General features: G+C 43.4%; 1 protein-coding gene across 1 annotated transcript in view; it reads right to left on the bottom strand.

The window, feature by feature from the left end:
- The window catches only part of KMT2C (lysine methyltransferase 2C), a gene marked incomplete in the record, with an annotated part of 4,117,755 nt that overhangs the window by 621,586 nt on the left and 3,479,955 nt on the right, over positions 1-16,214 (bottom strand). The window contains 1 exon segment of the mRNA XM_044066891.1: positions 7,239-7,386. Coding sequence (XP_043922826.1) covers positions 7,239-7,386 — 148 coding nt within the window.

Raw genomic sequence — 16,214 nt, 5'->3', positions numbered from 1 at the left:
GACCCAGGAAGTTGGAATTGAGGAGTCGACCTCTACAAAGAAGCGAGTCACAAGTGGAGTCCCTCAGGGATCAGTCCTTGGACTGTGCTCCTTTGTGGCATTTACTTCTGAAAAGACAAGGCCAATGTCACTGGTCTCTAGCTGACTAAATTTGCAGATGATTGCAAATTAGGAGCGGTCATTGAATCTCACACTGACACAAATGTTCTCCAGGAGGGGCTGAAACAGACAAACAACTAATGTCAGAGTCATGGACTAAAACTAAATGCCAAGAAATGCATAATAGTATCCTTTGGGAAGTCATCCATCCCTGGTAACTATCATACTGACAACACACCCCTTAGAGTCAACCCAGTAGTCAGGGACTTAGGGACACACACGGACAGTAATCTAGCCTTTGATCATCACGTGCCTAAAGTAGAGAGGAAATCATTCTATGTTGCACAACTTATAAGCAAAGGTATGGCATTTAAGTCCAAGGAAGTCATTGTTCCACTGTATTCGGCATTCATCAGACCTATCACTGAGTACAAACCCCCCTTTGGTATGTACCTAATGAGGCAAATCCAACAACTGGAAAGTACAGTTTTGTACCTACCATAAATGTAGATGTCCGATAGGTATGCATCTGCAGTCATAACATATGGGTTGTCCTGCCTCAGGCAGCCCTTCGGTCGGCCGGATTCCAAAGTCTGGGTCTGGCCTCGGCTGATGTCGCACTTTCCCCGACGTCAGAGCGTCTGAGGTATAAAAGCATCAGCCGACGCCAATTTCCTCAGTGTTTCTTGCCCCAGATGCCAGGTGCCCTCTAGGAAGGCCAAATTTGGAGGAATGCAATAAAATTCCAAACATTTTCCAAAAAATATATACATATATATATACAAACAAATACACCATAATAGATCCCCCAGCTAGCTAATGGAGGGGTAAGTACCCTAGGAATACCACAGAGGGGAAGGAGGGAGGGTAAACCTGACTGCAGATGCATACCTATCGGACATCTACATTTATGGTAGGTACAAAACTGTACTATGTCCTTCAAGGATGCATCTGCAGTCATAACATATGGGTAGAATACCATAGCCAATCTGGGGGAGGAGGTACTAAGAAAAGGATGGTGTAGTTAAGATACCCTGCAGGACTGCTGTAGCAAAACCCACTCTGGATCTGGAGTATAAAGGTAAATTGTAATGTTTGGCAAATGTATGCACGGAGCTCCATGTAGCAGCTTCTAAAATGTCCTTGGTAGCCACCCCTCTTAGGAAGGCTGTAGTGGTGGTTGTGGCCCTTGTGGAATGAGGCCTGACGTTTGCAGGAACCGTCTTTCCATGAAAGGAGTAACAAAATCGAATGCAATTTCCTATCCACTTGAAATTGTCTGTTTGGAAATTGCTTTTCCTTGTACCCCAGCAGCATATGCTACAAGGAGTTGGTCAGTCTTTTAGTTCTGTCCAAGTAGTAGCGTAGTTGTCTGTGTATATCCAGAGTGTGTAGAAGTTTTTCCCCTCTATTTTGTGGATTTGGGAAAAATGTAGGCAAGTGAATAGCTTGGTTCAGGGATACCCTAGATACCACCTTTGGCATAAAAGTAGGATTGGTTCTTAGTGAAACTCTGTCCTGATGGAAGATAAGAAATGGCTGTACTGCCATTAAAGCTTGTAACTCAGATACTCTTCTTGCTGAAGTTATGGCCAGAAGGAATGCAGTTTTCCAAGACAGAAACTGTAGATCCGCCGATGCTGCTGGTTCAAAGGGAGGAAGTGTTAGTTTCTCCAGCACAAAGTTGAGATCCCAAGTAGGTAAAGGGGGTTTTCTTGGAGGATTGATGTTTTTGATCCCTCTCAGAAATTGCCTGAGGAGAGGGTGCGAGAAGATAGGTGGATCAACATTGTATTCTGCTAAAATTGCTGAGGCATGAATCTTAATGGAAGAATAGGACAGGCCATTGTGGAACAATTCTGCTAAATATTCCAGAATATGTGTCATGCTCGCCACTGTCACATCTAAGCCTTTTGTTGTGTTCCAAATGAGAAATCTTTTCCATTTTGCTGAGTATGTCTTCCTGGTGGAAGGCTGGCGAGCTTCCATAATAATGTCCTTTACTCTCTGTGATAAGTTATTTTGAGGGGGATTTATGGAATTTTCCAGGCAGTTAGCTGCAATGTTTTCAAGTTGGGATGCATGATCTTGAAATTGTTCTGCGTCAGAAGAAGAGGCCATAGGGGGAGAGGCCATGGTTTTGTCTGTGACATGCTCCTCAATAGTGGGTACCAGTGCTGCCTTGGCCAGTCTGGAGCTATCAGAATCACTCTTGGCTGTTCTGCCCTGATCTTCAGTAAAACCTTGGACATTAATGGGAGAGGTGGGAAGGCATATACTTTTAGAGCTTTCCAGCTGAAAGAGAGAGTCCACCCTCCAAGCTTGTGGGTGGTATGTCCTTGAGCAGAATGTCCTCAGTTGATGGTTGTGGGGCGAGGTGAACAGATCTATCTCCGGCTTTCCCCATGCTTTTGTTATGAGTAGAAAGATGTCTGGGTGCAGCATCCATTCGTGTGCATCCATGGTAGTTCTGCTTAAGCTGTCTGCCAGTGCATTTTCTTTACCTGGCACGAACTGGGACTGTAGTTGGATATTGAGTTTCAGGCATAGTTCCCATAGATTCATAGTCAGCCTGCATAGAGGGTAGGAATGTGTGCCTCCCTGCTTGTTTATGTACCACATGACCGTGGTGTTGTCTGTCCTTATTAGCAGGTGGCCTTGATGGAGGAAAGCTTTGAAGGCCTCGATTGCGTGTATCACTGCCAGCATTTCCTTTTGGTTTATGTGCATGCACAGCTGCCCTTGAGATCATAGGCCTTGGATACATTTGCTCTCCATGTGTGCTCCCCATCCTCGGTCTGAAGCATCCGTGGTGATGGTTTGTTTTGTTTTTGGTTTGTTGAAAGGCAACCCTCTGTTGGACTGGCAGGCTTGAGCCCACCACAGGAATTCCTTTTGAAGGCAAGGAATGATTGGTATCAAAGTTTCCAAACTGTGACTGTGCTGAAACCATACACTCCTTAGGTAACATTGTAATTTTCTCATATGCAGCCTGGCTTGTGGAATCAGAATTATGCAGGATGTAACCCAGGGCCTGCAGGATTTTCCTTGCAGTTAGCTGAGTTTGTCTTGTCAGATTCATGAAGTAATCCGGAAGTTGATTTTGTTTTTCTTCTGTAAGAAAGGCCATTTGGGTGGTTGTGCCTAGATCTGCACCCAAAAAGGTTATCCTTTGGGATGGAACAAGTCTTGATTTTTGGGTGTTGACTGTGTATCCCAAGGCCTGTAGTAGGTGGATGGCATAGGCCAAGTCCTTTATCAAATTTTTCTTGTTGTCCACTTGTATAAGGCAGTCGTCCAGATATGGGTAGATTTGAATCCCCTGAAGTCTGCAGTGTGCAATTACTGATGCCAGGCATTTCGTGAATACTCTGGGCGCAGTAGATAAGCCAAAGGGCAATGCTGAGAATTGATAATGCTCTGATACTGCAAGAAATCTGAGATGTCTTCTGCAACTTTGTCGAATAGGGACATGCAGGTATGCCTCCTTGAGATCTAGAGTCACCAGCCAAGACTCCTTGCCCAGCATGGGAAGAAGTTGCTGTAGGGTCAGCATCTTGAATTTTGGCACAATGAGGTAAGTATTCAGTGCGGACAGGTCCAGAATAGGCCTCCATTGATTTTCTTTTCTTTTCTTGGAACAAGGAATAATCTGGAGTAAAATCCTTGGCCTTGTTCTGAAAGAGGTACCTTTTCTATGGCTTTCATTTGAATTAAGTTGTTGATCTGCTTTAAAGCCTCTGCCCTCTGATTTGGTGGCAGGTTTGGCATTCCGTTTCTTCTTGGCAAAGTGTGGAAGTGGAACCTGTATCCTTTGTCTATTATTTGCAGTGTCCATGTGTCCCTTGTAATATAATGCCAGTTTTTTTGAGAATAAAGAAAGCTTTCCGCCCAAGGGTGCTTCCAATTGAGCCCTGGTAGGCGGAATCAAAGGAAAGTCACTGAGTCTGTCCAGGTGTAGTAGTTGTTGTTGCTGTTGCTGCACTACCTCTCTGGTTGGTAGGCTGCCACTGACTGCCTCTGTAGGAGCCTCTAGCTTGCCCTCTACCTCTGGGACGCCTGTTCCTGCCTCTCTGGAATCTGTCGAGTCTGGAAAGGACCAATTCTTAGTAGGCCAGTTTCTGCTGAATCTCGGTGGTTGTACTTGCAGAAAGTCCTTAACTGTTTGCACAGATTTTGCCTTTTCTTCAAACTTCTTTAAGACCTCCTGAGCCGAGGAGCCAAATAATTTTTGTTTTTCCATTGCAGCATCCAGGAGTTTAGCTTTAACATGGTCTGGCAAAGATTGTTCCTTCAGCCAGGCATGCCTACGAATAACTGCCCCAGTCATAGCTGACCTACATGAAGCTTCCAGTGCATCATAACCACACTGCAAAAAATGATTACTAACCTGCTGTGAGTTATGTACCAGATCCTGAAGGGATTTACGGTCAAGGGGTTCAGAAGAAGAAAGCTTCTTATTCAGTTCATCTAACAAATACTCTTGGTACTGTATCATATGAAATTGACAATTTAATGCCCTCATGGAAAGAGTTGCAGAAGTATATACCTTCTTTCCCCATCTCTCTAAAGCTCTAGACTCCCTTTCAGAAGGTAGAGGATTTTTGGCAGTGGCAGCTGCAACCCCTTTAGGGCCCTGAGAAATAGTATCTGGGTCTGCAGAATGGGCCTTATACAGATGTAAATGAGAATCCGGGACCCTGTAGTATCTATCAGGTTTGGCAGGTGCCGGAGGGAGAGTATCAGGGGCTGTACTAACATCATTGTACACATCATCAATAACATTCAAAACAGGAGGTATAGCTAAGGGCCTATGCTGAGGTAAATGCAAAAAGGTCCTTAATCTCTTTCTAGAATCAGAAAATTCCTGACCCTGCCATTGAAAATGATCTCTCATGGAGTGTAGTGTCTCACCAAAAGAAAACTCTTCAGGAGGGGAGGCCGAAGGGATATATTCTTCAGCATCAGAATCCTCATAGGCCGAATAAGCCTCCTCCTGGTGATCTGACAACTCAGATCCATCCGTAGACTCATCTGAAGAGTGTTGGTCAGAGGGCTCAGTCCTGGGCCTTTTGTCTGGTGGTGGGCGAGAGCCCCTGTCCGGGTGAGGCTGAGAACCTCTAATTAAAGAAATAAGATCCTCTGCAAGGCTGAGGATCTGAGAACTAGAAGAAGGTCTCTGGGAGGTAGTCTTGGGAGGCAAAGCTTTAGAAAGTTTAGCAGCTTTAGCCCTGGAAAAAGCCTTAATGGACATGGAAGCAGGGGGTCTAGCTGCCCCACGTGCAGGAGTAGATTTGTCCAAAGGTATGGTGTCGGACATTTCCTGAACACTGGTTTCGGTAGGTAGCTCAGTAGCCAACTCAGCCGGGGCCTCCAGGGCCGCGGAGGACGGTTGAGTGGATTTGGTTAAAGGAAGCTCCGAGGACTCTGTTTCGGCCGAAACCAAGACACTCACGGTAGGCCTTACCGTGGTTTCAGCCGAAACCGCGGGCCGCGAGTGTCGGTCCTTATCCTTCCGTTTTTTCACCAAATGCGATGTCGGAGTCTCCGACGGCATCTTATATGCAAAATTAGCCCCAAAGAATTCCTCTGCAAACTCCGACCGACGTCTAAGAGTTAGTCGGTTGAAGAAAGCACAGGCTGAACAGGCCGAGACGTCGTGGTCTGGGCCTAAGCAAGGGAGGCAGTAAGAGTGGAAATCCTTATGAGGTATTTGTTTCCCACAAGTTAAACAATTATTTACTTTATCTGACATCGGCTGAGGCAAGAAAGAGTCCCCAACGGGGTACTTAGCTTTTTCGAAGTCTTCGGTAGCTGAATCACAGGATCTGACTGACCGGCACTTGCGAACTGCTTCTGCTTCGGGCACCGCGCAGCAAGAAAGACTGAGGAAAATGGTGTCGGCTGATGCTTTTATACCCCAGACGCTCTGACGTCGGGGAAAGTGCGACATCAGCCGAGGCCAGACCCAGACTTTGGAATCCGGCTGACCGAAGGGCTGCCTGAGGCAGGACAACCCATATGTTATGACTGCAGATGCATCCTTGAAGGACATCATCCACAGAGGTTCCTCACTAAAAGAATACAGGGCATAAGTAATATGTCCTATGCAGGCGGCCTCAATGCCCTATCCCTGTATTCTGTCTCCTACAGGCTTTTGAGGGGGGAGATCTATGCCTGGCTTACAGGGCATTGTCAGACCCCACTTTGATGGACATCCTGCATATCAACAAAACAAACATTACCCGTTCTAAAGACATAAACCTTTCCTGTGATATAAACAGGACCTGCTGCTGAAGAGATAGGTATGTATCCCAGAGACTTCCCCGTCTATGGAAGAGGCTCCCCATCCATGTGAAGCAGAGTTCCTCCCTAATCCAATACAAGTGCAAGTTGGACAACTGGATGGGAAACCGGAAATTCATCCCTGGTTTGCACTATGTCTCTGATGCAAACAGGTAACATGTAAATGGTTCATCTCCCAGGCCCATGCTTACACTTATCAAGGGTATCAGAACGCGTCAGAGATTTGGGATGCATGGCTAGGCTTAAAAAGGCCCTTGTGGTCGTTAGCCTAATAAATACCTATGAACCTATAAACTTTACTCCCTTTGCCTTATAGCACGGTTCATAGCTGAAAAGGGTCTTTTGACTAACTCAGTCAACATGCATCATGGGTATCATGGGCAGGGGAGGAGCTCAAATATTAGAGCCTGCAGCTTTAGTATACAGCTGAATTGGATGCAATGCTCGGATCTGAGACCCATAGGTTGAAGAGCAAATGAAAGCAACATCAGATTAAATATTTCATCATTACAAAATGTTAGTCATGTCCTCCGAGTAAAATATCAAACATTGCTTCACAATGACAAACTAAGTGACTGCTAAATATTAACATTTAAATACAGTGGGGTGGTACATTACTGAAACAGTATTAATTAACCAAAGGTGGATCAGTTTCTGCGAACAAAACTAAAAAAGTAGTACTTTCTTATGGCTAAAAGACTTTCACAGAAATTTTGAAAATTTGGAAACCTGCTTTACTTAAATTTTAACTACAAAAAAGTAGTTTACCATCAAAAAGACATTTAAATAGTTTAACATATTGAAAATAAGTAACCTTTTGTTGCCATCCCTACCTTAGCTCCTCAAGATTGTTATGTGGTGGAGTTGGAAGAGATGCAGGAACATCAACTGTTTTATGCCCTTGGGCCATAGCTTTTGCCAGCAAGTCATCATCTGGTCGAAAAGGTAAATGGAATGGCCTGTGCACAAAAGCTTTAGACACTGAAATAAAAAAGAAATAAGTAATATTTCTTTCATTTAAAGAATAATCTGCAAAAGTGGTTTTAAACTGCAGAAATTAGCTGCCTTTCCATAACATGGCATTGACTATGCATGTACTACAATGCAGTAACATATTTATCGATTATTTTAAGTATGAAAAGGATCCCTCAAAGATAACAGGGAAATGAAAAAACAACAGTCACTAAAGGTATTTTGTGGGCCAGGTACATGCACCTGGTAAACTTTTAAGGAAGTCAATATGGTAGTTACCAAACATATACTAAAAAAGTTAAATGACAGTAATAATGTGTACTATCACAAATATACTCTGACAAGCATACCTCACAACCCGCAGGCAGTGAAAGTATGTACAAAGGCTCTTGAAAAATAGGTACATCTAGCCAAAAATCTGGACGCCCAACTACCATAAAATCTGAATATCAGATAACGCACACTACTTGCCACTTTTCAGTAGAATTGTTGGGATTCTACTCAGAAAACACAAGCGTAAAAACAGAAAGTGACAAAAATGATGCAAAACATATAAGCACATTATTGAAGACCGAGCAAAATCTACAGACATAAATGAATGACATTACAAACATCTACCTCAAAGTCATTTCTTTTTGCTTCTGAAAAATGGCAATGTAACACATGGGTTCTTTTTCTTCAAATTATTGGTGCCATCAGTATACTGGTTATGTAATCTGGTTTCTTGTGAGCTAAACTTCAAAAATCATTTGTGAAGGGGGTTAAAAAAGGCATGTGAATGGGGTAAAGCAAACCTAAAAGTATGTATGCACCTCCAAAAATATGTGAATCGTGTAAAGGTGTAAAGCAAGCCTGGAAATAGGTACATACTTCCAAAATAGGTGCAGTTGATAGGTATGCAGACAGGATAATGTTTTGCTGCTGCCATCTTAGGATCAAATCAAGTTACTCATGGATTTAATCAGTGGTAACAAAACAATTTACAGGACAGCCGTTTTCTTATAGACACAGCAGCTTGTTAGAATAGTTTGAGTCACTGGCCTTTTGTCCATTCCTCATTTTTGGTCTTTCATAAGAACAGAATAAGCCATCAACCTCAACTTGTTTTCATGCCTAAAGTAGTTTCTGAATTCAGTCTTAAATCAGACTATTCTGTTACCTGCTTTCTGTCCAAACCATCAAACCACGATAGAAAGATTTCATTTGTTAGATGTTCATTGGCGATTCAGGTTTTACTTAGAAGACAAAAGACCTGATAAAATCTTACCAGTCTGCATCCTTTGCTGGAAAGAAAACCGGCTCACCAGTGTTTTCTTCTTATTTCAGCTTTTCCCAGTTAGGGGTCGCCACAGCGGATCATCTGTCCGCTCATGATTGGCAGTGGAGTTTTACAGTGTCGAGTTGCCCAACCTTCCACAGAAGGCATACACACGCACACACTTACACCTAGGGCCAATTTAGAGTGTCCAATCCACCTACAGCATGTCTTTGGGATGTGGGAGGGAACCGGAGCACCCGGAGGAAACCCACGCGACCACAGGGAGGACATGCAGACTCCACACAGAAGGCACCCCAGCGGAGGATCGAACCACAGGACCTCTTGCTGTGAGGTGGCAATGCTAACTGCTGCACCACCATGGCCGCCCCGGCTCACCAGTGTCTAAACAAGCTATTTTCAAACAAATCTGCAAGGCAAGTCTCTTCTCTTGTACAAATCATGACAAACAGCTACCTGGAATACTCAAAGCCCACTATATCAGAGTAGTAGCTACTGCATGGGATTTCTAGCAAGGGGTAGAGTCAAATTATTCCCAAAGGAGAAACTTGGTCCTCAGTCCATACTTTCATTAAACATTATAAACAGGATGTTCAGTGTAGAACAAGAAATGCATTTGCTAAAGCTGTCCTTCATGGCATCCCAAATTGGGAGAAAGTATCCCTTTCCTCCACCGAATCTCGACTAACCTCCAGGAGTCGTCCCAGATGTTAGGAATACTCCAACAGTGATCTAATGAACAACAACACAGAAAGTACAGTTGTATAAAATCTTACCACAACAGTCAATGTCCTTCTCTTCACTGTTGCAATATTCCTTACAGTAGGGATCCCTTGCCTAAGGCAGCCCAACGTCCAGCCAGTATACCAAAGCCTTACGTTGTAATAGGGAAGTCATATGTCACATGTATGTTCCCTCTGCACGGTACAGGGCATACAGGTGATGTACGGACGTACTATCCTCAGAACTGAAAAGCCCCAGGAAGAACAATAGTCCAAGGAAAAAAGAGGAACATGTGCATCCAGAAGGAGAAAGTAACAGGGGGAGGAGGGAGAGAATGCTGCAACAGTGAAGGGCATCTACTGTTATGGTAAGATTTTACAAAACTGTACTATGTCTTTCTATATCACTGTTTCAGTATTCCTTACAGTAGGGAGAGTACAAAAGCACAGGAGGAAAGGTCGGAGGAGGAAGGCCCAGCAGAGCCTTCAAGACAGCCATGCATTATAGAACTGGTAAATCTAGCTCTAGTCCTGGAAACCACATCCAACTTCTAGTGCTTGGTAAAAGTATGCACAGAAGTTCAAGTAGCTGCCTCAAGGATGGAATTGGTATCCAGTCCTTTGGAAAAAGCACCAGAAGAAGCCACAGACCTGTGAAAATGAGCCTCAACAGAAGAAGAAAAACTTTTCCCATGAAAAGAGAAACAAAAGGAAATGGCCTTAGACATCCATAAAGAAATTGTTTGCTTAGAAACAGCCAAACACAAAAACTCAAGATGAAAGGAAACAAAAGGTTGCTCAGATTTACAACTGGCTTTAGTTTTAATCAAATAATATGTAAGGTTATGATATTTCTCTTATATGTTAAAACAATAAACCTGTTTTCTAAAAAAAAAAAATAATAATATGTAAGGTGTATTTGCAAATCCAAAGTGTGAAAAATCTTGTCACTAGCAGACTGTGGAGAATGGAAAAAAAAGTGGGCAAATGAATAGACTGATTAAGACTCAACTCATTAACCACCTTGGGCATAAGAGAGGGATTAGTACAGAGAGAAACCCTGTCTTTATGAAAAAAACTAAAAAAGGAGGAACGGCCATAAAGGCCTGCAGCTCAGTCACCTATCTGCCTGAGGTAAGGGCCAAAAAAAGAGCAGTCTTCCAAGATAAAATTAAGGTCCTAGGAAGGAGGAATAGGATTCCTGAGGGGCCTAATATGAAGGATGCCTTTAAGGAATTGTTTGACCTCAAATTTAGAAGCCAAAGGAGGAGTCAAAGGCAGACAAACAGAAATGGCTGGCAGGTGGGCTTTAACAGGAGTATGCCAACCCCGCACTGAGCGACTCACACCATTAAGACAGAACCAACTTCCACAGAAAGTGGATCCAGGTTACGAGCAAGACACCGAACAGAAAATCTCATCCATTTGGACAAAATATTTCCTGGTAGTGGATTTCCTGGCCTCCAGCAGAACCCAAAGCATATCCTCAGAAACAAGTTGTCTAAAAGGGATCAAAACCCTATCATCCACAGCATCAGTTGGAGTGTGGACAAGTGGGGATGGACTGGAAGAAAGACTCCTTGTCCTGTGTGAGTAGGTCCATCCTGTGAGCCACAACTAGTGATAAAAGCAGAAAAAGAGGGAACCAATGCTGTCTGGGCCAAAAGGGAGTCCCCAGCAAGATTTTGAGAGAGTCTTGTTCTATCTTGAACGAGACCCTTGGTATGAGAGGAAGGGGAGGGAAAGCACAAACAAACATTCCCTTCCAGGAAAAAGACAGGGCACCGACCTTCCAAGCCAGAGGATACTGGACTCTGGTGCAAAAGAGAGAAAGTTGTCTCTTGAAAGGGGAGGCAAAAAGATCTACCTGAGGAGTACCCCACTGATAGACAATATCCAGAAACACATTAATTTCTGTGAAGCATCCACTCATGATTCTGTGTTATGGACCTGTTCAGAGAGTCTGCCGCAATATTCTGATCTGAAAGAATAAAAACATCCTGAAGGGTCCACTGATACTGGACAGCTAGATCTCAAACATGAAGAGCTAGTCTGCACAAAAAGTAAGACTGTGTCTCCCCTTGCTTGTTGATGTACCACATCATTGTGGTATTGTCTGTGAAGATTCTGCGGGGCCCTTGAAGAAAAACAGAATGAAAAGCCTGAAGAGCCAGGACAGAAGATCTCATCTCTTTGATATTGATATGGTCTTTCCTTTGATGAAGAGACCAAAGGCCCTGAACCTTCAGAGGGCTGAAGGAAGCTCTCCATCACGCGTCTGAGGCATCTAAAAACTGTTCCTGAGTGGGGACTGGAGGCTGAAAAGGAAGCCCTAGGTTGAAAGACAGTTGATGAGTCCACCACTGGAGCTCCAACTTGAGGCATGACAGAAGAGGAATTGGAAAGTCTAAAGGATGAGAATGTTGAAGCCAGACTGACTTGGAACCACTGAAGCCTTCTCATATGAAATCTGGCCAAAGAAAGCATAGGAATGGTGAAAACCATGTAGCCCAGACCTCTTAGAAACTCTCTGGCTGTAATGAAGGCCAGAGGAAGAAGGGAATGAAAGAATGCAATCAGAGTCAAAGCCTTGGGAGGAGGCAGGAATGCCAACATTGGAATGGTCTGCAGCCTGCACCTAGAAAAACATTTTCCTGAGGAGTCAGGAAGGATTTTTGAAAGTTCACTGTAAATCCTAAGCTTTGCAGAAAACAAATAACTAAGATGCTGGAGCAAAATCTCTGGAGAGGAAGCGTGAATGAGCAGGTCGTCCTGATAAGGAAAGACCTGAATTCTCCTCATCCTGCAAAAAGCAATCACATGAGCAAGGCATTTGGTGAAGATTCTTTGGGCAGTAGAGAGGCTAAAGGACAAAGCAGACAACTGAAAATGCAAGTAAGCAACAGAAAAAACAAACATTTTCTGAAAAGGGGCATGAATAGGAATATGGACATAGTCACCCTTGAAATCTAGAGAGACTAGGAAAGCCTAAGGAAGAGGAGGAAACAACGTTTGAAGGGATAACATTCAAAAGGAAAGAACCTTCAGAAAGGTGTTGAACTGGGACAGATCCAGAATGGGTCTCCAGGTGCCTTCTTTCCTGGGAAGCAGAAACATTCTGGAATAAAATCTCTTCCCCTTTTGAAAAGTCGAAACTGCTTGGATGGTTCCTTGAGACAAAAGGCTCTGAGAAACATCTGGAAAAAGGGCAGCTGTTCCTGAGGAGGTTGGGGAATACTCACAAATGGGGGAAAGGATTTTCAAACTATGTAAGAGCACTGATGAATGCTGGAAAGAACCCAAGAGTCCTGAGTGATCTACAACCAATTTGGAAGGGACAGGGAAAGATGAAGAAATAGAAACACTTGGCTTAGGAGGGGGGAAGAAGACAGTCAGGAAGAACCTGGCTTGTCTGGAAAAAGAGGCTTCTCACCTGTAGGAGTCTGAGTATATGTAGCAGGGGGAGCCCTTCCAGCACCTTTTTTAGCTTTGGGGGATGTTGAGACTGTCTATGGACAAAGGCAGACTTGGTAGGGCAATTCCTCTGAAGTTTGGAAACAGGAGAAACAAAAATATATTTCAATTCCTACATAGCCTTACCCTTTTACTGAAGAGATTTAAAAAGCTGAGTAGCCACAGAACCAAACAGATTTTTATTGTCAAGAGGAACATCCATCAGCTTGGCCTTGATATCATCAGGCAGAGACTGAAGGAGAAGCAAGGAGCACCTCCTCAACACAGAACCAAAGGAAGTAGCCCTAGAAGAGGCAATGGCCGCATCATAACTACATTTAATGGAATGGCAAGCCACTTGAGAGGAGGACCCTAACAAAGAGAGGGCTGAAACCATCCCCTCAGAATCAGGAAGATCTGAAATAACCTGAAAAGCCTGAAAGAGAAGAGCCATAACATACCTGGACCTGTGGGTCTGATAACTAAAACCCTGAAGGCTAGAGTAACAGCAGTATACACTTTATTACCCAACCTCTTAATAGTTCTGCTGTCATTGTCAAAGGAAGCAGCTTAGTAGAAGGCAAAAGCTTAGAGGGTTTATCAGAAGAAACAGAAATAACAGAAGGATCAACTTAGGGGCATTTGTAAATAAATTTGCAATTAGGCACCTTATAAAACCTATCATGTTTTTAGGAGCAGGGGGCTGGGGATCAGGGGCCTGTGAAGCTGCATGAAAAAGTATCCAACAAAGCAGCAAGAACAGGAGGAACAGCAGAGGGCTTGGGAGACTCCATTGGAAGGAATTCATAATGCCTCCTTAGAACATCAGAAACCTGGGCACAGTCCCACTTAAACTCTATCATACAGGAAACAGAATCCCCAAAAGAAATCTCCTCAAAATAAGAATCAGGGCTTATAGAATCCTCTTCCTCCAAACCAAAATCCAAGGAAGAGGAAAACAGGGAGGAATAGGCCAAACATTCCTTATTCGAATCTGCTTCCTCATCAGATGAAACCTGCTCCCTAGGCCTCTTAAGAGGAGTAGAAGACAAAGGGGGAGCAGGAACAGACACCCCCCCCCCCCGAGTAGGTTTCAAAGCTATAAGGACACTGAAAAAAACTTGTGTAAAATCCAGCCATTCATGCTGAGGATACTTAAGAGCAGGAGAAATATGCTTAGTCTTTTGCTTCTTTTTCATAGGGACATCAGCCCTAAATAGTTTTGGCAGCTCAGATCCCTGCCTACACGCAGTAAGTGTAGTGAGAATCTCCTCCCTAATAATGATTTGCAGAACACTCCTATGCCCTTTAGAAACAATCAGTAGCTGTTCCCTCTGAACATCCGAAACAGAATATGATGTATGAACATCCAAAACATATGTCCCCAGAGTCTCAGAGGACATGCTAGAAGCTGGGGGCATGCTGGCTTCTGAAGCAGTTGTGATAGAGGAATCTGACTGAAAAAATGGGCAGTCCTCTGGGCTTTCATCAGCCTCAACAGATATGTCTAGTGGAGGCGGTACAGCAGAAGTATCCGACCAAACTTTCTTGGTCGTCTTCTTCATGGACAGCTGACCCTCGGGTTGGGATGATTCTTCCATAGTACCCTCAGCCAACAATTTAAGATGTTGGTTTTATAGGTAAATAAACAAAAAGGAGAGCCGACTACACAAAACTTTCTGGACAAACGTCCAACAAAAAGAACAAGATGTCTGGTTGTGAGAAGTACCTAAGCAAAACAAACACTCCTCATGATGGTCTTTATGGGGAATCTGCCTCCAACACTTGCATTTCCCCTTTCTGGGTGACATGTAAACCAAAAGGCACCAAAAAGTAAAATAATAAGAAAAACCCAATGGGGCATTTATCTGAAAATGGCTTGGCAACCAACAGATGACAGAGAATTCCGACTGACAACGGCATTTGGACTGGTGGCAGAGAAGGTTTGAGGATGGTATGTCCGTATATCACCTTTATGCCCTACGCAGTGTGTGGGGAACACATGCATGATGCACAACATCCCTATTACAACCTAAGGATTCAGTATACTGGCCGGATGTCAAGCTGCCCTAGGTAAGGGATCCCTACTACAAGGAGTACTGCAACAGTGACACAGAATAGCATCGACTGTGTAACTAACTTATCTTAATAGCAGATGTTTGAAGAGATCACAAATGAAGTAACTATACCCTCTACTCCATGCTGTCTAGCAACACAGACAAAGTTTTATGTAATGGCCAGGATGGGATGTCCTCCAACGTCTTTCTTTCTCCCACTGTAAAACTTCCTGTGTTCTCAAAACTCACCCTGTCCTAATACTTTTATCTCAGGACTTTGACTCTCCCTTAGGATGATAGTGTCCCGCTCAAACTCGTTCTTTATCAGGACTAGAAAGCAGTGAAAATGGCACATATATATGTACTCTGGATATCAGCAAGTGCCTAGGGCAAACAAACGCCTTACAGAGGAAGGACCCTGAGCTTCAGAACACTGACTGGACAAAAGGGACCTTTGTGAGAAAAGCACCCCAGATCTCATCTCATCTCCTTTCCCCAATTCAGGCAGTTTACAGGATCACAAGTTTACCTATCAGCAAATTCTTAGGCTACGGGAGAAAAAAAAGAGGCAACAGCAAAACTCACACAAACACAAGAAATGCAGACTCCCACCTAAAAGACCCCCCCCCCCCATCAGAGGCTGAACTGGAGAACCAAAACCTATAAGACTTTCTTAAAAAATTTTAATCACTCTCTCTCCCTTGTACACTACAAGTATTATGCTCAATGTTCTAATGAACCTATGACAGTCAAATTCAAAGAGGACAATATTCAGGAGAGAAACCTCACTAACAGTCTGCTGAAGTACATATTTAGTTTATATGAACTCTCTTCTTCAGGTATCAGATTTCAAATGTTGCAGATAATTATATAATTTGTACATTATACCAATCTTATAAACTATAAAATAACATCATCATCAAGTGCATGCACTATCCTCCCTTATACTTTAAAGCTATTTAATACTAAAGATACTGACAGACTCCTACAAATTCCACTAGATGCCCCCAACAGGTTCAGCAACCTAATACCTTGGTTTATTTATCACTGCAGAGAATTCCTTTCAGCCACTCTCTTGCACCTAAGCAATGTTTACATCACACAGAATAATTCTTAATTAAACCCTTCCAATTAATCTCATTATCTGCCAATTTCGATCTTGTCAACAGCAGCTAATGTACCTGAAAAGCTGATCTATACCTATCTTGCACAGTACATCCAATAATATCACTTCCTTTCCCACAAAAACACCAGCATTTGAACTAAAAGAACTGACAGCACTCTAGACACTGACTGACAACATACTTCTCAATATCCACAATGGCTTGC

This window comes from Protopterus annectens, chromosome 3.part1, assembly GCF_019279795.1.
Source record: "Protopterus annectens isolate FY-2018-M chromosome 3.part1, PAN1.0, whole genome shotgun sequence".
Classification (NCBI taxonomy): Eukaryota; Metazoa; Chordata; order Ceratodontiformes; family Protopteridae; genus Protopterus; species Protopterus annectens.
The sequence above is the reverse complement of the archived record's forward strand: the minus strand, read 5'-3'. Positions and strand labels throughout refer to the sequence as shown.